Source organism: Panthera tigris, chromosome A3, assembly GCF_018350195.1.
Source record: "Panthera tigris isolate Pti1 chromosome A3, P.tigris_Pti1_mat1.1, whole genome shotgun sequence".
Lineage (NCBI taxonomy): Eukaryota > Metazoa > Chordata > Mammalia > Carnivora > Felidae > Panthera > Panthera tigris.
In genome coordinates, this window is record NC_056662.1 from 100,132,316 (window position 1) to 100,155,618 (window position 23,303).

Sequence of the window (23,303 nt, forward strand, 5' to 3'; positions counted from 1 at the left end):
TAACAATTTGTCACAAATGCTCTTGGGTGTTAATGTAGTAGATTCCATTCATAGGATTTTAAAATTAACTTTCAGTAACATAAGAATACATTTGCCTTATAAAAACGAGAGAATTACAAATGATGCAAAATCACCTTTGACCAATACCCCCAGTTCTATTGTGCACACCCCCAAACCAGTCACTATAATTATGAGTTTAAGTATATATGTTTCATAGAACATATATGGTGTTATTTGTGTGTATTTTCAAATACTACCAACTGCAACTATCTTTTTCATCCAAAATGTGTTTTGCTAAAATACCCTTATTGGTACATTTAAATATATCTCATTTATTTTCAAATGATTTACAGCATTCTATTAGATGTATCACATTCCATTTATTAATTTTATTTATTCATTTCCCAACTGAAATGCATTTAGATTATTATGAAATTTTCACAACCACAAACAATGCTGAAATGAACAAATTTGTTGATGTCTCCTAGTTCAATATGTGGGTGTTATATTCAAAGGTTCCTAGGAAGTTTAACTTTAAAAAACAAAACAAAACATGAGTATCAGTGTATCTTTACATTCCTAACATTCTAGGTGGTTCAGCGTTCAGTGTGAATGCACAGTCTTTTTAGCCTCTACTTAAATTAACATACGATTTTTCTCTCTTAACCTGTTTTGGTGAATTATAGTAATTTTCTGACATTGAAATATCCTTGTATTTATATGATAATCTAATTAATCCTGGTGATTATTTTCTATAGATACTAACTTTAATTTGTTGATATTTTATATAAGAATTTTCCATCTATGTTCATGAGCCTCATTTATGTATACTTTCCCTTTCTTGTATTCTCTTGGTTCAGATATGATAATAGGTTTTTGCAAGTTTTATAAAATGCTTCAGATATTTTTCCATTTTTCCTGAGTTCTGGAACCATGAATATAACATAGGAATTATATGTTCTCTGAAAATTGGTACAACTAAGTTATCCCTAGGGATTGTTTCCCAGATTAATAGTTAACTGTGTAATAAAGGTCCTCTACACCCCCACTTACTTTAAAAATCTGAGATGCCTATTTCTGGGGTAGATATATTTGTATCTTCTGCTTCTATTACAGATTGTCAAAATTTTCCCATAGTTCTGATATTTAGTCTTACCAATGTTCTCAGAGTGATACTAGTTCAAGAGTGTTTATTATCTTTGTGGACTTTATCCTTTATTAATATAAAATCCTTTTCTCTTTTGAAGCTTTTGTTTCCAATTACATTAACATTTCTATATTGTTTTCCTTCTATCACTATTTGATTTGTAAACCTTTTCACTTTATATTTTCAAGCTTTTTGCGTCATTATTGAGTCTGCTTGAGGTGAAGTTATAGCTGGATTTTGTTTTTAATCCAGTGTTTCTTTTAAAAATTAGCCCATTTATATTTATTGTAAATACTGATGTTGGGTTTACTTCTCTCGTCTTATTTTTTCTATTTACTATACTTTCATCTTGCTTCCTTTTCTTTTCTTGTTCTCATTTCTGACTTTTGTTGGACTGGATAAGTTTTCTTTGTTCCATTCCCCCCCTTTTTAATGGTCTGCAAATTACAAACCCAATTTAATTCTTCAGTGTTTATACTTAAATTTGAAAACTTAATGTCATATATTCAGAACATCTATATTAAAAATTAACATCTGGAATTAACCTGTATCTATACTTCTTTGAATACATTTCTGAACTTTTTCTGATTTTCAGTTTTCACACTTGTAAAATTGGGAGTTTGAGTTCTTCACTTAATCTTCATTTAAAGATTAAATGCGATGCCATGTCAAGCACCATCCTTTATTAAGTAAGAGGTCTTCAATTCCTTCATTCATTTCTTTTCATTCAACCAAAAAACTTCAGGTCCAAAAGACACAATCACCTTTCATCTCCTTTGTCCTTCAAAGTCACCTCTTCATATTTCTTGCACCATTATGGCCTTCCTCTAGTCTTTCAATTGCTTTATAAGACTCAGAATATCATCTCACCCTCCCTCTACATAAAAAAAAAATCCCATTCTGCATTGTACTGAATGGACTCTTTTGCTCTAGTTTAACGAACGTCATTTCCCAATGATTCCATGCCTTTCTTCATTTTTCCTTCAAAATGGCGGACTTTAGACGTTCCACGAATAGCACCACGTGCGCCTGCGCCTCCCGCGGCCATTTCGCCCAGCAGCCCAAACTCCAGCCCCCTGCTCCACGAAGCGCCTGCGCAAGAGCCTTCAGAGCACAGTGGCTCCTCCCTCTAGCTGAGTACGCTTGAAACCGCACGTTCCCGTCCCTTCCCTCCCCCGCTGACTCTGCACCGCCCTCACCCCTTTCCTGTGAGATTCTTCCGCCAAGTGGAAAGTCCACCTTCCGTCGACAGCCTACGCAATTGAAGAGCAATCCAATAGGCACCTACGGCCCTGGGGCTTGTCATTCAGTCTTATCAATGCACCACTGCAATTTTTCTCTGGCCCCTAAAGTTGATAAGCGATTTCGCGGGACTTTTTTGCATCCCGTGGGCAACAAATGGAAAGAATGGCTGTGGCGGAGGGATCTCTCGCTTACGCTCTGTGTACTTTAACCTAATGGGGGTCGTCCGGGAGTCGGAAGGGGGAGGGGAGAGGGAGGAGGCAGCCAAGGAATTGTTTTTTTCTCTCGCCCCGCCTGCGCCAGGCCGGCCAATGGCGGCGGGCTGTTTACCCACGAGCCTCGCCCAGCTCCTCGAACTAGGCCAATGAGCGGCGGCAGCGGCTCCGAGGGGGCGGCTCCGAGAGGCTGTGCGTGTCTTGTGAGAGCTCTTGAACCAAGTCAGAGCTAGAGCTGGGCGGCTGGAAACGGCGGCCGCCGCTGGTGACTCAGGGAGGCAGGAGGCGGGGTAAGAGCGCCGCGGCCTCGGCTGAGGGGAGAGGAGGAAGAAAGATGAAGGCGCGGAGCCCGCGGCCCTGCCGCCCCCGCGCCGCGGCGCACGCCGGGACAACGGACGCCCGGGGGTCCGCGGCCGGGGAAAGCGCGGTGTCGGGGCGGGGCGGCGGGGCAAGTGCGGAACCGCGGGCTCGCCCCTCCCGCGGGGCCGCCCGGGGCGGGGACACGGCCGCCCGGGACGGGCTCTTGCTTCGGGCCTTTTCTTCCCCGGGGTGGGGGGGCGAACACTTTAAAATCCGCGTAAGCTGCAAATAATTCTCCCCTCACTCTGTCTGCGTTTGGGTTTAAGGTTTTGGAAAAGCGAAACTTGGGAGAATGAGGGTCACGCGGCGCTTGGGCCCGTGTTTGCGGTGGGGGAGGGATCCGGGGGGCGGGGGAGGACGCGGGTGTAGAGAAAGGGTGTTGGGGTCTTGCCTGGTACCGGCCGCCGCCGTCTGGGGTCTCGTCTTTTCGAGCGCGGTTAGGCTCCCTCCCTCCGCCCTCGCTTCCCCCGCGTCCTCTCTTCCCGGCTCCCTCCCACCGACAGCCCCCGTTGCATTTTGTTTTTGTATTTTTGCAGGGAGGAGCCCTTCCTGCAGGCGTGGAAACCATGGTGCTCACGCTCGGAGAAAGTTGGCCAGTATTGGTGGGGAAGCGATTCCTCAGTCTGTCCGCCGCCGACGGCAGCGACGGCGGCCACGACAGCTGGGACGTGGAGCGCGTCGCCGAGTGGCCCTGGCTCTCTGGGACCATTCGAGCCGTCTCCCACACCGACGTTACCAAGAAGGATCTGAAGGTAAAACCAGCTCCCGGGCCTCAGCTGTCGGACGTTTCGTAGTTACCTTGGTAACGAGACAGCCAGCGGCCCCACTCCCCTTTTCAGAAAAGGGCGACCAGAAAGTTGGCATCTGATCTGAAGGTGCAGAAGACTAGACCTTGAAAGTCTTTGAAATGGTCGTGTAGAGCCGAGGTGTGTTTGGCCTCCAGTTGCCCGTGTTTAATGACGGCCTTGGGGTTGCTCAGACATGCTTCGTTATTGCCCGCGCCGTGCCCTACTAGGACCGTAGCAGTGTTTCTCCGAAGGGGGAGCATGGTTAATATTGGATTCGTCAGGTAGGTGATGTTAGGAATCATTAGGAATTGAGGGCTAGTGTTTTCGGGTGGATTTTTTGGTCTGCTCCTCTTAATTTCTTCACCCAACTTGTTAAACTTTTAGCCGTGTTGGAAATGAAGTGTGAGTGAAGAGGGAGGAGCTTAGTTCTGTTTGGCATATTAGGGTGGGTGCTTGTCCGTATATGGCGGGTCAGAGTGGAAGTGGGTTCCTGGTCCTCTGATGAGTTTGTAGGTAGGTGTGGGCTATGACCATATATGGAGGGCGGGGGTGGAGCCACCCCTTATTTGGTGTGTTAGAGGAATGGCTTTGAAGCACACTTTGGTGTTCGCGGGGAGGGAGAGAAATGAGAACAAGTGTGGACAGTGACTTTTCATCAGAACGACGCTCAGAATCTTTTTCAGTTAGATCATTTCAAAAAGAGGTGAATTTTGATTATACTCCCTTGTAGAAGTATTGGTGGCAAAGGATTGTCTGGGAACAACCAGTAAAGAAGCCATTCCACCAACAAAGACTCCTTTGTGCAAAAATAACTGGAGAAAGGTCCCTAACAAAGACTCCAAAGTGGTGGCAACTTGAAGGAAGCTTGTTAGAAGAGGAGAGATTTCCACCCTGGGTAGTGGATATGTTTCAGTATCTTCACTTGGTCATCACTGCTTTTTCTTGAGAACGATGTTCAAATTGGGAAGCAAGTTTTAGCATCAGCAGCTGAATACATGTTGATTTCGGACACACCGTTCATTTGAACACTTTAAGGCGACCGTACATGTGCAAGCCAGTTTTAGTCTGCAGAGGGTTGTTGGATGTGTGGTTCTGTATTTTTAAAGCTTCCAGGGTGCCTTGGCTTCATGTTGAAATGGATGACTGTTGAGCACTTAGCCACGTGCCAGGCATCATGCTGAACACTTCATAGCCGTGATCTGATTAATCCTTACAGCAGCTCTGTGGGAGTAGGTACTAATATTGCCCCATTTTACAGACAAAAATATCAGGGCTGGGGAAGATTAAGTCACAAAGGTCACATAGAAATTGGCATAGCCTGTGTTCTAACCCAGGAAGTTTTGACACCTGAGCCCACCCTCTTTACCATTATGTTCCCTGTGCCACCAAAGGACTCCTTCAGACACTGTGGAGTTTGTTTTTTCTCCTCCTTTTCATTACTCCTAGCAAACTGGGTGTTGCTGTTTATAGAAAGAAAGTAGAGTGGCACAAGGATGGCCAACCTATTTGTTTTAGGCTAATAACCTTTTTCCATAAAGTGGGCTTTGTGTACCAGATTTCAGTCATAGTTGTTGTGGTTTATTTCACTTGCCAAGTAAAATGTTCTCTAGTGCATTTGTTTTTATCTGATTTGAATGGAAACAAGATTTAAGTCCTTATTTTTTTGGCAGATGATGACAGACTAGGTGTTCCCTTCCCCCACAGGACCCAATTATAGACCTGTTGGATTAAGAAGGCAATCTAGGAGGTCATTTTTATGTGTTCTTTTTAATCTCCCACCTTCCTGCCACCCCAAATCTTTGAGGTGGTGGTAATATCTTCATTTTCAGAATGAGGAAGTAGATTGGGGAAAGGAGTCTTGTCCAGATTTGCATAGTTAGCTACTAAATGATAGACGGAGGATTTGAATCTAGGTTTGGCTGTGTCTTTTCCATTGCACTAAAGTGCCTCACCTGAGGATAAACAGGGATTTTAATTTCAATCCCTTTAATACAGTTTTAACTATATTTGATTTTTGCTTTACCTGCAGACTTCGTAATTCAGCTTTAATGTAAGGTACAAATTCTGTGATTTTTTTTTGTATCTAGTCATAATTCATCATTATGTTCCTTAATTGAGTAGCAGATGGCTTAAGTTTAAGGGCATATTGTATTAGCAAACACAGAATTTCAGAACACTGGAACCAAATTGTGCTGGGGAAATACAGGCAGGAACTAGTAAGTAGCTATGACCATGCTTACACTTGGGCTTAAGGATCCTGGGTTTTGCGGGGGTGGGGGTGGGGGAGGTGGGGGGGTGGAATGGGACTTGGGGCTAAAATGTATATAAATGAATAAGATTCAAGTAGTATGCAACTGTTTTGGCATCGGTAGAAATAAAGTTTGTCTAGACTGATTTGCTGTTAGTTGAGGATGATGATAAAGCCAAGGCTTGTTAACTTTGTTTCACCTAGAGAGAGACTTTATAACAAAGTCACTTGGGTACATTATGTCTAGTTGTTGATTATATACAGTCAAAGTGAAGACATAACAAGGAGTAAATATTTAGTATGTGGCACCTAATTGAATCCTCACAAATATCCTAGATGGTAAACCACATTTTTTAGTGTTAGAAATTGAGGCTTGAAGAAGTTAAATAACTTGACCAAGTTTGTCTCTAGATCTTAAGCACTAGGCAGTTAATAGAGTGAGATTAAAGCACTTTATTTTGCTATCCTTAGCACTTAGATCGCTTGGCATGTAATATTTGCTGAAATATTTGAATAAATGGAAGGAATCAAAATTATTCTACACTGAAAAGCAGCTTTAGAAATGTACTAATGGAGCAGTGGCATTCTCTTTCTCTGGAATAACAACAAATCTTTATTAGGTGTGGTTATAAGAACCTCTTTTTATACTACTCTTCCTACAGGTGGCTTTGGGTTTGTTCATTATGCATGTTGGGAATGGCCTCCTTCCCCAACTTGTCTGTCTAGGTCTTTTCCTTCCTTTGAAGTTACCTTATCCTTGAGTCTTCTGCTCTTAGTCCTTCGGGATATCCTTAGCAGATGAGTAGTACTTGCCATCTCCATATACTATTTCCTGCTGTTAAACCTTTTTGGCAGTTGGGTGCTTTGACCAGTGCCTAGCCTTTTCATCCTTACATACAGTTGGAATTTGCATGTTGATAGATTCTGCTGCCAGTCAAACCATGTAAAATGAGAAAGTCCTAACAGTGTAATAAAATCTGTTTATCCCCCATAATTGAGCGCTAGACTGGGATTTTAAACGCTTATTTATTTATTTTTGAGAGAGAACACCAGCAGGGGAGGAGCAGAGAGAGAAGAAGACACTGAATCTGAAGCAGGCTCCAGGCTCTGAGCTGTCAGTGCAGAGCTGGACACAGGGCTCAAACTCATGAACTGTGAGATCGTGACCTGAGCCGAAGTCAGACGCTTAACCGACTGAACCACCGAGGCGCCCCTAGACTCTGAGATTTTAGACAAGTATTATATTTAGGTGTAAGAAGACCTAATCAGAAGCGTAATGAAATAATTTTCTAATTTGTGGAGTAGTGAAATAAGTGGTATTCTACATTGTAGTGCTGGGCATAGAATAGATATGTCAAAACTTGCCTATAAACCATGCCATTCTGTAAGTACCTACCGTTAACTTAGAAATATTTCACTTGGCCTTTCTGATGGTTTTCTTAATCATATACTCAGGTGATATTAGCTTGATTAGATATAAAGAGATTTTCTGTTGGGGAAAAATTAACTTGAAATAATTAGTTTGAAATAGTCCAGTTTCTGGTCCAGATATTTAATAGACGAATAAGGTACACATTTACAAAATGTCGTAATTAAAAGAAGAGCAAATTTGTTAATGATTTGTAGTGAGTACTGATAGGACTCTTTTTGGCTTTTGGAATCAGATAGCATAAATAACATCTCCTTTGTGGACCAAAATAACATGGGGGAATAACAGTATAAATGAGAACTAGTTTTATCGATAAGTTTGCAGAAGCTTGGTCAAGTCACTTTAGTTCCCCCCGAATTTGAATTTTTATTGGTGTGTCTTTTTATATAAATTTTTGCTTAGGAGGCTTTGGTGGTAGAAGGTCCCTTATGTAGAGAACCTCAAGCTTCAAGGCACAAATGAAAGGTATATGTGGTTATGAGAAGAAACTTTTGAAAAAATGTTGAAAAGAGCTCACAACTTATTGGTTTCATTATATTTTAAGTCACCTTTTAAACTAAAGTTAATATGAATTTTTGACCATGTAAGCTAACACTCCAAAATCACAAAGTAAGTTATTTTTTAAGGAGCTAAACTTAATTTTTTAATTACTCAAAAATTAGGATATAAAGAGGGAGGGGCCCTGTCTAAATTTTGGGTTAAGGTTGATTGTAAGCTTTATAGGTGGTGGTTGGATAAGAATTGTGATGTTGCTTAAGTTTTGGGAAGCCACTGAATATCTTAATCCTTTACTTTTTTTTTGTCTTTGTTTCTTAGTTTTTTGCTGAATAGATACTGGATAATCATATTTAAGATCTTTCCACCACTACTAAGTGAACTGATACCTTGATAAATTAAGATTTGAATTCCCATGGAGCTTTTAAGGCTACCTAGTCTCCGTGGCAGATGCTTTACATACATTGTCTTAAAAATCTATATTAAAGTTCAGTGATGGGTAGATGTTAGTACTTTCATTTTGAAGCTAGCAAAACCAGTTTCAAAGAGCTTAGATTTTAGTAGGGGTTCTTAACCTGCCAGGCAGGTTAATTGGTTTTCTTTGTAATACTATGTATCTTATTTTATGCAAGTAAAATCATTCTAAGAAAGCTTCAGCATAGCTGGGATTCAAACCCAGATTTCTCTGGTGCTGTAGTTTATATATGCTCATTCCTCTTACACATTGATGGGAAAACTCTGCCATCTAAAGCTAGTTTGGGTTTGGAGTTGATGTGATGTGGGGCAGAAAGACTATCCAATTTAGGGGAGCTATCAGAGGACCTGGATTCTGGTGGCTGGGGAGGCAGGAAGATGAGCAGTCTCTGAACAGCTCTGTGAAGGACCATTTGATTAGGTATAGTGATGGATGGGGTGGGTAGAACCAAAGAGAGAGTACACACACAGGGCCTTGGCACATAGTAGGTGTTCACACATTTGGATGTATTCTGTGATAACTGCAAGGTTAAAAGTCTGCCATGCCAAGAAGATATGCATCTTCTCAGGAGGAGTTGCCTGGGAAGTTAGGGATGTAGATTTTACTGTTGGGGGAGGAGGATAGGATGGATTTTAAATTTCATTGATTTTTAAAGATTGATATTCTAAGGCCATGAAACTGGAGAAGGTTTAGGATTGGGGCCATAGTGGTATACCAGTTGGGAATGTCCTGCCTGCTAAGTGGTTTAGAGTAAACAGAAGGTAAGAGCCCAATTCAGAGAGACATTTATTCATTCAACAAGTATTTGAGTACTGACTGGGGACTGGATGCCAGTGAAATACAACAGTTAAGTAAAAACAGATGCAGACTTTGACATATTAGAATTTATGTCGATCAGTCAGCCACAAGTAAATAATTCAAAGTGTGGGTCAGTGTTAGGAAGGAAAAGTATAGGGCTTTGAGTGCAATGAACAAGGGAACTCTCTTCTGAGGGGTGGAGGAGGCTCTTTGAAGGTAAGGTAAAGCTTCTTGGAGGAAAGGATTTTTTTAATCGGGTTCTGACAGATGAATGGAAGTTAACTAAATTTTTTTTTTTAATTAAAAGTTGAAAAGGGAGATATGATTATCTGTGAACTTATGAACAGAGTTGGCATGTTTATTAACTAGTTCTTTGAAACCAAAAACGAGAGGCTGCTTTAGTAGGAGAGGGGATTTTAAATCAAATTTAAAAAAGTGATTTTTACACCACGTATTGAGGAAGTTTAACTCTGGGGTCAATTTATCAACTATTTGCTTCTGTATTTAGCAAAGTAGTCTTTGACTCCAAACTCCCAGTTTATTCAACTGAAAGGGATATTGAGGATATGCTCTCTACTAGGCCTAGTGTTAAGTCCTGTGAATACCAAAGGGATTGAAAAGCAAGTTGTGGATTATGGTGAATGGGTGGGGGTGCTCATCTTAGGCCCACAAGCAGCGTCAATTTAGAATTACAATGACCTGCAGTAAGTACTTTTTTTAGGGTTTCAAATTTCTTTCTTTTGGTTCTTAAAGTTCTGATGTCTAACATATGTAAAAACTTTCCACAGGGGGGGTTCTTGTTGTATGTATGGGCTTCCTAGAAGTTATTTTGGGGGGCAGAGATTGGCCTCCAAAACCCTTGGCTGCTGCTTCCCAAAGTGATTTGGGAGCCAGAGCTTGATGGTTAGATTAACATGTCAGACTGGTTTATGTGGACTGCGAAGGGAAGTAAGAGTGGGAAAGAGGGACAGCAAACACTCAGATATTCAGATTAAAGATTCAAGTAGAATAATGGCATAATTCAAAGTTGGCATTTTTCGTGTTTGTTTTGTTAATCAAATCTGATTTTTTTTTTTTTTTTTTTTTTACTTCTGTTTGTCTAGGTGTGCGTAGAGTTTGACGGGGAATCTTGGAGGAAGAGAAGATGGATAGAAGTCTACAGCCTTCTAAGGAGAGCATTTTTAGTAGAACATAACTTGGTTTTGGCTGAACGAAAGTCTCCTGAAATTTCTGAACGAGTTGTTCAGTGGCCTGCAATAGTGAGTAGAACTTGGGCTTATGAGAAGAGGGTATTTAATTGGTTATGTGTGAAACAAGGGAAATGGATATGTAGTGCCTATATTTGGCATCTGGAGAATAATAGTACAGAAACATGACAGTGTAGGGGAGTTAGAAGAGCATCTGGGATCTCCTGTCAGCCCCCCTGCGAGGAATTCTGGAAGTCTAGGCCCTTGACTTTCTCAGCTCTATTTCTTCACTTGAAAAATGGGGATGGTCATATGGGTAATGTCTAGGTCAGAAGTCAGAAATCAGCAGTTGTATATGGACATACAGATCTGTTTGGCTTGACCCTCATAGTGTTTTAAGAAAATTTGAATTAGTTGTCTGCTTATGAAATGGGGAGAGTATACCTTAAAATCTGGCTGTTGCCTGGCTCCTGTAGAGAGTTGCCAGTCTTGGCCTCATGATCCCCAAGGTTCTCTCTGAGTCATAATATTCTTTGGCTCTGAAGGTACTGGTAGTCAGTACCATTTCCATATCATAAGTCTGGTGTAGTTGGAATACGAGAGTGATCACAGGGTCTGGAGAAGACAGTTCAGGTTTTGTGAGACATAGGGCTTAATGGTGGAAGGGTCAGATTTAGACAGTTGGAAAGGCCAGGAAGGTGACTGAAAGGCTGACCAGATTGTGAAGAGCCAAGTCTGCTGTGTTAGCAAAGTTAAGATTTTGTCTGTAGGTGAGAACAGCTACTGGAGGTTTTTGAGTAATGTAGGGTTTTGGTTAAAGTTATATTTTGTCTTTGTATTTTTCCACCCCAGCTATTAAGAATTGGCTAAAAACATGGTTCTGTATCCTCAGAAAAATGTATATACACAATTTTTTGCATAAATTTTAGAGAAGCTGTATATCTTTGGGCCCAGACTTCTATGTTAATGAGTCCCAAATGTGTATCTGGTTTAAATGATTGACTTTTGGATAAAAATTGTGTGATATTATGGTTGCATAAATAGTCGTTATTGGGATACTGGCAGTAAATAAAAAAAACTTAATGGTTTTATCTCTTTCTGTATGTGTGGAGAATTGCTAGTCCCCATTTGCAGAGTTATGCTGACAGCAGTTGTGATGCCAAAACATTTTCTTTTGTTTTGCTATAGGTGTACAAGTCTCTGTTGGACAAAGCTGGTTTGGGATCCATAACGTCTATTCGCTTTCTGGGAGATCAGCAAAGAGTATTTCTTTCTAAAGACCTCCTGAAGCCTATACAGGTAAAACATAAAAACAATATTAAACTCTAAAGATAGAAATACAGAGTCTTTTAAGACAAGAACTAAAATACTGATGTTGATTGCTCTAATTCGAACAGCTATCTAACAGAAAAGGACCCATCCCAGCAGTTAGTTGTTAGGCATCATCCCTCAGTGTTAGCCATTCGGTTGGTGCTATCCATTTGGTCTTGGAAGGACAGAGAAACTATGGTTGGGGTGTGTGTGTGTGTGTGTGTGCGCGCGCGCATGTGCGCATATGTATGGAAACACCTAGGTGATACAAAAATAATTTTAAAAAGATTGGTTCTCGTTCATATATACGTATATATATATATATACATGTATATACATATATATGTATATATATATATACACACACACACACGAGTATATATCCATATATGGCAGTTGTTATTTTATGTATCCTGTATTATTTGGGAAGTTGCCTATTTGGTAAAATATATTTGTAACGTTCAGATCAGTACTTCGGCACTTTCATGGTCATCAGACATTGGCAGGGTGGCAAAAAATTTGAGTTGCCTGACAAATGTTCCCAACTGAAGTTGAATAAAGTGATGTTCTGCCTTCTTGTTTCATCTCTTATACTGTAACAAGTATCCTTTCTGAGGTCTAATTAGTGCTGAATTTTTATGGTTTTTTTGTTTGTTTGTTTGTTTGTTTGTTTTTTTTGTGGTTTTACTACACCAACTATAGTGCTGAAGTACTGTCTAGTCTTCCTAAGTGCAAGAAGGCTGTGATGTGTCTTAGGGAAGAAATACATTTGTTAGAGAAGTTTTATTCAGCCATGAGTTATAATGCTGTTGGCTGTGATTTCTAAGTTAATAATGCAGTAACGTATATTAAATAATGTGTTTTCTAGCACGTGCATGTGAGCACACATACACGCACACACACACATAAAATAAGGTTATATATAGGTCGGTTGATGAAATTGTGACCCAGAGGCTCAAAGGAACCTAACCTTATCTTTCCACTAGGAGCAGTGGTTCACTATTCACTATTCCAGTGTTTGTGTGGACTTAATAAACATAATTACAATGAATAATGAGAATTGAGAGCACATGCATGTGTGTTCTTTCCAATTAGCTTGCAAAACCCCCACCCTTTTCTTCACAACATTTAGGCTCTTGGGTCTTGCTTATATGTGATTATTTTCCTCATGAAAATGTTCGCAGAGAGGGGGAAAGAACATAGAGATTATTTCCAGATTACTACCTTGGGAATAGAGTTGGTCATGTCATATCATTTGTCTTTTAGAGGTCATTTATGAAACTTAATCCCCTTTATCCACATCCATTTGGTGACCTGACTTGTTTCTGTGAACTGTTGTTAAAAGACAGTTTAGGGTCAATGGTCATTGCCATTGATGTGCCTGTGTTGGAAAACCCAAAGCACGGGCTTTCTCACTAACGTCTCATTTCTGTATCCTGAAGGTGAGTGAAAACAAGGTCCACATTCTGAACTTTATTTTACAATGATTAAACAGAACAAAAAAAGGTGCTTTTGCTTAAGTTAATTTCAGATGCAGGTTACCTTCGTGATGTTCAGATAGCCATGTTGATGTTTTATTTGCCTTAAAAGGAAGAATGCCTTGCTCTTAAGGACCAAGGAACATACAGGAGGGGCTTTGGGTATCTTGCTTTACTTAGTGATAGAGTAGTTTTTACTTCTCAGCATTGTTTTCTGGACAGTTGTGTTTTGCATCTTTTGTATATCCAAGCTTTTTAGTCAAAGCAGAACTCATAATTTTGTTTCTTAAGATGGAAAAAGCAAAATCTAGATCAGTAAGTTTTTATTCTCAGGAAGGTGCACCATGGCTATCATTGTGAATATTGCTAGTAATATTAATTGAGGTAGATTATGATGTGTGCTCTTGACTTTTACTGGTGATAATAGTGGCCCAAGCTTAGTGCTTCAGGACATTCTCTTGTAGATGTGGGTAGTTACATCCAGTTGCTACTGTATGAAACTGTGTTGGGAGATGTTATTAGTGCAGTAGAATGCTTGCCCTATATAATACACAGAGAACCTGAAAATCATTTGGCATATATAGAAGTTGGAATTGAAACTTAAGGTCTGTTTTTTGGATTGAATTTGACTTATTTATCTGTGGGTAAGAAGACAAAATACCCAGGTCAGTCATCTGGCACTAAAACTTTCCTGGGCAGAGTAGAATTATTCTACCTTGTTTAAGAGCCATTTGTGACTGTCCCTAGTAATGTGCATTTTATCTCTTAATAAGAATTGGAGCACACATTTACATTTTTTTTTTTTTTTGAAATTGCAGCAGCATGAGGGGAAAAAAAAAACAACCGTAAATGGTTCATTCTGATAATTAATGTTGAGCTCTTCTGAAGACCCTAGGTTAAGTCTAATGTTACTTGGCTTAAGAAATGCATTTTTCCAGCATGGCCTCTCTAAAGACTAGTTTTCCCAGTGGGAGGAATGGATGAACTAATTTTGGCCACTGTGTATCCATTTCAGTGTCAGAAAAGTGTGAAGCCCTGATATTAGAAGAGCTTCTGTGCTGTATAGTTTGTGTTCAGCAGGTTATTTGTATTGACATTTTCTGTATACATTTATCATAACTTAGTGTGCACACAAAGCCAGAAGACTGTGGAATAGCGCCCCAAATGGAGCTGCTGCCAAGAATTGAGTGTTTCAAAACTGGCTTGCTGAAAACTTAATGCTATTCATTCAGATTTTGTCTCTCCCATACCTCCCTTTACCATTTGTAAACAAAAATGCATTTGGAATTTTAGTTGGGTTAAATCAATCTGTGTGGTGATTTGTTAAAAACAATTTCAGCAAATTGACTCTACATATCCGTGTGTTTCTATGTGTGTGTCTTTTGCCCCTGGGAAATCCTTGGATTGACCATCTAGTTTATTATATTTTCCATAGTCAAAGTTGTGTCATACTTAAAATTATGCTTTGAGCCACTCCTTAGTATTTGTCATGCTCTTAGCTTGGGGTGACTTCACTTTAGTCTCCCTATACCTGTGATCATTTGATGGATTCCTACTATTTGACCTTTTCAGTTCATTGGAGTTGCAGTGGTTTGGTGCCATCAAATGGCTACTGACAGTACTTAAACATTAAGCTGATTGAAATATCCACTGGAATTTAACGCTTCTTATTTGTTACCTTAAAATCTTCCATTTTTCAGGATGTAAACAATCTTCGACTTTCCCTTATGGATAATCAGAATGTCAGTAAAGAATTTCAAGCTTTGATTGTGAAACATTTGGATGAAAGCCATCTTTTACAAGGTATATAGATTATCTGTTGATGATAGTTCATGAGTTGACAAATAATTAGTTTGTAAGAAACTACATTTTAGTCCTCATTCATTGAAATTTCTAATTTTTTAGTAATTGCTTTCTTCATGCAACTAGATGATTGAAGAACTTTATATATTCAAAAGCCTCTGAAATTTGGAAAGCTCAGGGCTTATGTGAAAACTAGTAAAGTAGGTATTAAAAAAGCTCAGATGTATTTTGACATGGAATTTGATATGTTTGAAATTTCAGTCTTATAAAATTAATGAAACATGAATGTGGTAATCCTGATCTTCCCATATACTGTTACTGAGTTTCCTGGTCAATTTTACAGTTTTTTAAGTTCTGTTTAGGCAGTTCTGTTGGGGTTTCTGAATTTGGATCCCCTAAAACTCTGCACAGGAAAGTAAGTTTGGGTTCAGTGAGCTACCTGGATTCTGCTTGGTCTCCTACAAATGGTAGAATAAATATATTGCCACTTTTAGGTAAATTAATAGGAAAGTGGAATAAAAAGTTTAAAATAAAATTAAAAATTTCTCCTAGCTTTTCTGAAATGTCTGTCTTCTCGTGTTTATAGCAGTATCTTTTACTGTTTATTTTTGTCTACTGATTTTTTTAAAGACTTGAGAAAAGATTATCCTGGATGTTGGTGTGTTGGGAGATAATGCAGATTGCTCTAAGGATTTTTTTTTTTTTCAGGTGACAAAAACTTAGTTGGTTCAGAAGTAAAAATTTATAGCTTGGACCCATCGACTCAGTGGTTTTCTGCAACAATTGTAAACGGAAACCCAGCATCAAAAACTCTGCAAGTCAACTGTGAGGAGGTAAAATAGGATGCTAATTGCATGTAAGATAACCTGACAGAGAAAGATAATTCTAAAAAAGAATTATAATATCTTATAGGAGTTAAATAGTTTTATTATCTTTGTATTAAAAGAGTAGAAAGAGAAATATCATGATTGTTTTTAAAAGAAATTATTTGTAAGAAGCTCTTCTTGTATGTTAACAGAACTAATTTCTGGTATGTTTCTGAGTGTTTTTAAGTTTCCCAGTATCTTTGTTTTATTTATTTTTAAGATTCCAGCACTGAAAATTGTTGATCCATCACTGATTCATGTTGAAGTTGTGCATGATAATTTTGGGACATGTGGTAAGATACTGTTTGATTAAAGCCTTTGTTCTCCTTCTGACCTTTCCTCTTTCTCCTTTGCATGTTAAGAGAAACAGGGAAGCCAACTTACTTATTTTTAAATATTTTAGGTAATTCCACAAAAATTGGAGCCGTAAAACGCAAGTCTTCTGAGAATAATGGAAGCTTAGTTTCCAAACAAGCAAAATCTTGCTCTGAGGTAACCTTATGTTTGTCACTTGTGTCAGAGTTTCCTGAACTCTAATGGTGCGTGGCCAGTTTGTTTGGTGGTTATAAAGCTTTCTTCTGTGCTGTTCTACGCTGTGTTGTCTGCTCTTCTTTGCTAGTTCCAGATCTTGGCCATAATTTCTACACTCAAGCAGATGGAGATAATATAAGTTTCTGGTTATCTATTTTTTGTGTAAAACATGTATTATTTTTTGATATTTGCTGAAAATGCTCAATAGATTTGACATTTTTCATCCATAAGGAGTGTTTTTGAGGGTAAGCTGAGTTGTGTGTATCAAATTGGAAGAAGGCCTGGCACGAGAGAAGGGGAGGAACCTTAGAATTCTGAGTAGGTGTTGAAATAGGACTCCTCCCTCCTTGGTAATAGGTTTGATTGGTAATTTATGATTGGTTAAACAGACATGCTAGATTTTTAAAGGAAGTGTTGGTTTGCCATAACAAATTTCTGCCCAGAAAAGTATAGGCTTGTATGAATGCCACTGTGAGTTCAAGTACTGGATTTAATTCTATTCTGAAATAGTAAGGATTTAGATCAAGAAACTTAAGCCTGTTTGTCTTTGAGGTGAGTTGAATCCTTAGGACCTATTACAATACACATAACTTTTTTACAGCTTAGGTAAAAGCTCACACAGCTGTGTATCCAAATGCACTCATGTTACAGGGACAAAAACACCTTTGTGATGCTCTGCTCCAGGCTGGAGCTTAGATTTTGAAAATGGACCAAGTTGGTATTAAGATTGTTGGCAGCACTTTAGAGGGAACTTTGGGGTCTGCAGGAGTAAGGCAAGTAAGGCATGGTAGTGGGCCAGAGTCAGTTAATGCATCCAGGGTTCTGTATCGGGGCCCAGTGGACTACAACAACATCAAGTAGAACCAAAGCAAGTGCTGTGCTACACACAAAAAATTTAAGAATCTGCGTGGCTAGGATGATTGCCTTTCCTGAGTCTTAAGCCTGTGAACAGGCAATAGGAACTTTGACACTTGACCAAAAACTTTGTAAACCAAGGTATATAATATTGTCTTCCTTCCAAGTGTGTAGGCCTGACTTTAGGTTGTCCAGGAAACAATGAAGAGGTAATTATTGGAAATTAGTATTACTACTTTCATTTTTGCTTTTAAGTTTACAAGGGGGAAGTAATGTAGTAGGGAGTGATTATTGTGTCTTAGAGTTAAGCTCACAGAGGATATTGTCGAGTAATCCACAGTATCAGCAGCTGAGAGAGAAACAGAGTAGAACCTGTGAGGTTATTAGCAGTCTTGGGTCCCAGAGGTAATAAAGGCCAGTTTGGAGAAGTTGATTGGGTGTAGCCTGACATGGAGAATACATCAGTATAAATAGTTGGTGAGGTGAAAAGGAGAACCACATGATGTGTTGAGGAGAGGCCAGAGAATAGGAAATGGCATCCTGACAGATCATTGAAGAATCAGCCTGGGGTGCAGGCAGAGGACTGGGGTCAGTAGGGAACTCCTGTGGAAGAAGGTGCCACAGGAGTGGCACATGTTCCTTACCACATGTCCCAACCTGATAAATGTCAGGTTTATCAGTGATGGGACAGATAGGTGAGCAAGTAGATGTATAGCCTTCAAGGAGACACCTGTAAAATGTGGTAACATATATGTCTATAAGTGATCCTGTCTGCCTGACTCCTGTTCAAGGGCAGGAAGCATGTCTTTTTGATCTCTGATAGCATTTTGTCCAGCTCAGTAGGTTTGTGTGCTGCTGAACTGATTGTTGGGCACAGTACAGGCTATTTTTGAAAAAAGCCTGAACGTTGGCTAGGAGATAAGTTCCCATAACCTATTTGAGCTTAATTTCTGCATCTAAATTGAGAAACTAAATTTGATGTTTTAAAAATGTCTGTTTCAGCTCTTAAACTTTGTACTAGTCAAATTCTCATTTTAAAGGAAATTGGGATGATAGATTTGGCTGGAGATGGGTATTGGCTTTTTATTATTTTTATTGTAACACTTTTTCTCCTTTATACTGCATTTATTTGTCAAATGAAGATTCTCACATTAAAAAAAAAGTTGTTTAAAAATATTTAGTTAGCCCAGAAAAACGCTAAAGAAGTGTCACTTATTCACATTTTGGAATACCTGTCCTTCTACTGTTTTTTGTTTTTCATTTTTTCCTGTATAATCACGGAGGCCTTTAAACAAAACAAAACAAACTAAAAACCATAGCGTTTTGTAGCCTCCTTGATTCCTTTCCAGTGTGTTGGGAATATTTTTCCGTATGTGTAAATATTCTTTTTTGTTCTGGGTGGTTCTTGTAATCAGGCAAATTTTGGAAACAGTGGCTGGGGCTAGATTTTAAGAGAGCTAGAGAGGTATAGGAAGAAGTGAGGAAAGAAAGAGTTCACTTAAATGTGGGAGTGAAAGGTGAGTATAGTAACATACTTGGCACACATCTCACCGTGTTTGCACTTTCCAGATGTGTTGGACTGGCACAGAGTTTACTTTTAGGGTGGTCTTTGGAAAACAGGAGTTTGGGATTAGGTAGACGAGACTCTGGATTGCATTGGTGAATACTTTTGGACAGAATAAACCTGTTTGCCAGTAACAGCTGGCTCCTTGAAGGTCTTCTCTGCCTAGCAGACTATTCCTCAGAGTTAGGACATTGCTTGGTTAATTGAGAGAGTCTGCTGAGTAGTGTGAGCCAGCAGTGTCCTTTTTAGAATACCATCATACACTCAATTATATTATCTCCGTCTGCTGGCAGGGAGGAACTATTGCCATGACTGGTATAGAAGACCTTCAGGGAAAACTCTTCAGGTAAGAAGAAACCTTGACCCTTGTCAAGTCAGAGGCCAGTGCAGTGATGTGCACGTGAAGATGGGTTTTGAAATTGGAGCCCTATCCCTGTTGAGCGTATTTCAGTTTCTAAAAGGAAAAGCTTCCTAAGTTATGTATTTGTTATACATGGTGACTGCACTGAGAAAATTTTCATCTTTCTGCTTTCAGTCAGCTAATCTGTGTGCCAGGCATCATGGTGAAGGACAGCCCTGTAAAATAGGCGTCATTATTCTCATTTACAGTTGAGGAAACTGAACTCGGAGAGGTTAAATAATGTGCTAGGAAGTGTCAGAGACCAGATTCAGACCAAGGTCTGCCACCAAAGCCCAGTACCCTTAGGCACTGTGCTGGTGTTGCCATTCCTCTCCAAATCTTTTCCTTGGTATGGTGAGTCACCACTGTAAAACAGCAGATTCCTGCTTCATTCCCTCTGTCCTTCCATCCGTCTTTCCAACAGATATTTACTGAATACTAAATATCTGCTAGACATTGGTGAGTATTACTGTCAGTCATAGGACTGACCTAGCTGTTTTGAAATATTAAGTCCTAACGGCATCATTCATTCATGCATTCCACCAGTCTTATTTGAGCATCTGCTGTGTGCCTTGTTTTATAAGGTTTAACAGTGGACACAAGATCAGGGTCTGCCTGTAGGTGTGTATGATTCCTTGTGAGGAGACTGACAATAAAAAAGTATCTTAAATAAAGGAACTTTGACAGTGCAGTGTCCTAAAGCAATGGCGGGTACAAACAAACATAGAAATATGATGAAGCATAGTGGGATGCTTTTTGGGACACTGCTTTGGAAAGAGTAATCAGAGGTTCTGAGGAGGTGACAGTAGAACAGATTTGAGAGTGAAGGGATGGAACCAGTCAGCCACATGAAAACTATGCAGAGGGAATGAATGGCAAGTAAGAAGGTGCAGGCAAGAAAGAGTTTAGACCGGAAATGAAGCCAATGTATTTGGAACACTGTGAACAAGTAGAATGAGAGGATCGGGAAGGTTGGTAGAGACCAGACCACACAGAACTCTTCCAGGCAATGGAGTGCCATGATCTGATTGCTTTATATGTTACAGATTGGTCTGTGGTAGGATACATTTTGGGTAGGAGGCAGACCATTTGGACAAACGTGGAGGGAAGTCAGGCCAGTTAGAAGACCCATTGTAATCCCATGTGGGGGGAAAATGGTGGTAGTGGTGGAATGTAAAGAAATTGGTTAGATTCTGTAAATATTTTGGAAATAGAGGCAGGATTTACTGGTCCATTGATTGGATTTAGGAAATGAGATGGAGGGTTTTTGTTTTTGTTTTTGTTTTACTTAAGCAGCTCAATGGCTGTTGTACAGAATAAAAGTTTATGCAATCTAAATTTCTTCAGTGTGTTACTCTAGGTTTGCAATCAAAATTGCTCTCAAGAAAGTAGTTTAAAAAAAGGTATGTATTAGCATATCAACTCTAAACATAATTCAGAACAAGGAAGGCGGTATGAGGGAAGATCCTTGGTAAAAGTGAGCCTCAAGTAAGCATTTTGAAATGACTTGGCAATTAAACTTTGGGAGGGTAATCGTTTTATAGGCGATCACTAGAGAATTACGAAACTGAGTCAAAAAGGACTTTCAGGACTTCTCTAACTTCCTCAGCTTAATGATTAGGAAACTGAGGCTCAGAGAACCGAAGTTGACCATCCCAAGAATATTCTTAGAATAGCCAAAGCCTCCCCACCTCCAAAGAAATTTTTCTGGGGAACACTAAGTTAATACTTAACCAAAATTGAGTTGACTGAAGTAGTATAATATACGAGCAGATAATTTTATATTTTCATATAGTTTGAAACTGTGCCAAAACTTTGACAGTGATTCAGTAGATTTTTATTTTTCAGATATTTCTGTTTAGCATATATTAGACAGTTTTTTCGAGGCTGCCAGAGTTAAATGAGAAAGATTCATGAGTAGACTGAATGTAAATCAATATATTCAGAATGGTGAAGTTTTAAAAACTAAGGGAGGTTGTACCTCAAATTTTAGAAGCTAATCTCTAGAAGATGAAGAAACTTTGAAGATTCCTGCGGTTTAGATTTGGTGGTAAGATAAATGTAGAAGTCATTGTGGAAGGGGAAGGGCACAGGACTTAAAGTTTAAAGCCCATGCAAAGAGGCTGGTGATCAAGTGGAATAATTTCCTCTGGTTTCGTTGAAGACTGGTCACGGGGAGTTGAGTTTAATCCCTTCCTTTTTCCCTGGTGGGAAGTTGACGTGTGTGGATAGTAGGAACTGGAAAGAAGAGGGTCCATTATTATATTTTTGTGAAGATAAAACTTCTTGAAAAGAGAAGGTGTCCCAACTTTGTCCCACAGGCTTGTCACGACTTGATATTTTTTGCAGCTTACGGTTGCCTTTGTGACTTGAAGAGCCACATAAGAGCAAGAACCATGTTCTCAACTTTATTGCGTTGTAGAGGCTTACCCTGGTACCCAGTAGGCACCACTGCCTACAGGAGTCCTAGTGGTCTGGTCCCCTGCCAGCCTGTGCAGTAAGTGCACTTCACATGCGAAACTGAGTGCATGTGAAGCTGCCACCGTTTAAAGACTGTCACTTGAAAGCTCACTTTTGTGCATCACATTTTTAAAGTAATTGCCACATGGCTGCATTTTCCTGACATAATGATTCAGAGGTCTGTAAAAGATCAGCCGGTGATCTTTTATAGGAAGACTGTAGCTTTATGAAAAGCTGGGATGATTTAACAGCCTTCAGATACAAGTCCTTAATTTTGTGACTTTTCAGTTGTTTTAACTGTTTTGTGCTTTTTGTTTGGAAATGGTGTTGTGCTTGTTTAGTATTAAACCAGGCAAATAAATGTGAATCTTGCTAGGACTTCACAATTCTCCAACTAGTTACTTTCCTTTTAATATCTGTTGGTTTGCTATCTTTTTAGGCCTCTCCTAGTATGTGTCCTGTACAGTCTGTGCCCACAACGGTTTTTAAGGAGATCCTGCTTGGCTGTACGGCAGCAACCCCACCTAGTAAGGACCCAAGGCAGCAGAGCACTCCTCAGGCTGCCAACTCGCCACCCAATCTTGGAGCAAAAATTCCTCAAGGGTAAGTAGGGATATTTGTTAAAGATGTTTAGTCATAGTAGGAGAAAAATGATTTCAGCCGTAGTCGCTGTGTCTGAGCTTAACCATTGCTCTGGTGGCAAGACTTAACCTGCATTCCGTGGTTCATAGGGTGTTAGTACAGCTACGTTCGGCATCATGACCTGCCATTCCTCACATCTCAGGTTATCCACGGAGGTTTTTCATTAGAGTCTTCAAATCGGTCAGGTGCCTTTTTGGAGGTGAAAAGGGAAATAGGCATATAGAACAATGTGGAAAACGTTTTTAAAAAGTGAAGATGTGAGGAAAGGGCAACTTTCTTCACTTGATGCAGTGAGAATGGTCAGTTGAAATACTGTAGACAGTTGCAGAATAAACGTCTGCTGTGACGAAAAGGGAGCGGAGTGGTTGTATGTGGAAGACTGAGGTCAGTGGGAGTGTGCAGAACACAGAGACATGGTGATAAGAGAGTAGTTCTTACTAGTCCAGACCTCAAGTATAGGCGGCGGCAGATAAAATATTAAGTCATAGAAATGAGGATGCGGTAGCTGTAGGAGGAATAGGTAACTAGTTTATAGGTGAAAAAAATGAATAAGAAATGTAAAGTGTAATCAGAGAGTTGAAGTGGCTACAAGGTTACAGAGAGAAGAGTTTTAAAGGAAAACTCTTAGAAGGGGTGGCGGCCTGTGCAGGCAGCTGATAAAGACCTAAGATACAGGTCAGAGAGACAACGATGTAGAAAGGTGGGTTTGGAAGACTGTTGCAATAAGGTGGAAGACTGGTTGAGCACATTGCTTCCTTGGGAGGAAAGTGGGCTGCCTGGGATGAGCTTGGAAGGTGGCCACAGAGCAGTCAGATGGAAGGAGGAACAGTGTTTGGGTAGAAAAAGGAAACAGTAAGAAGTTTGGTGCTACCCAAGCAAAATGTCTCATGTGAGTACTTAAATGAAGAAGTTCTTGGGGCACCTGGCTGGCTCAGTCAGTAGTGCCTGTGGCTCTTGATCTCAGGATCGTGAGTTCAATCCCCACGTTGGGCGTAAAGCTTATTTAAAG

The 23,303-nt window shown here is 39.8% G+C and overlaps 1 protein-coding gene across 2 annotated transcripts in view; it reads left to right on the top strand.

The window, feature by feature from the left end:
• Positions 1-2,668: 2,668 nt before the first annotated feature.
• KDM3A (lysine demethylase 3A) overlaps positions 2,669-23,303 on the top strand; it is a 53,189-nt gene continuing 32,554 nt past the window's right edge. The window contains exons 1-9 of one of the 2 annotated variants that reach the window (XM_042981910.1): positions 2,669-2,894; positions 3,501-3,716; positions 10,301-10,456; positions 11,573-11,683; positions 14,874-14,976; positions 15,685-15,809; positions 16,063-16,135; positions 16,246-16,334; positions 22,092-22,255. In XM_042981910.1, coding sequence (XP_042837844.1) covers positions 3,531-3,716; positions 10,301-10,456; positions 11,573-11,683; positions 14,874-14,976; positions 15,685-15,809; positions 16,063-16,135; positions 16,246-16,334; positions 22,092-22,255 — 1,007 coding nt within the window. In that variant the 5' untranslated portion in view covers positions 2,669-2,894; positions 3,501-3,530. The remainder of the gene's footprint in view (positions 2,895-3,500; positions 3,717-10,300; positions 10,457-11,572; positions 11,684-14,873; positions 14,977-15,684; positions 15,810-16,062; positions 16,136-16,245; positions 16,335-22,091; positions 22,256-23,303) is intronic. The other variant, XM_042981909.1, reaches the window with a different exon arrangement.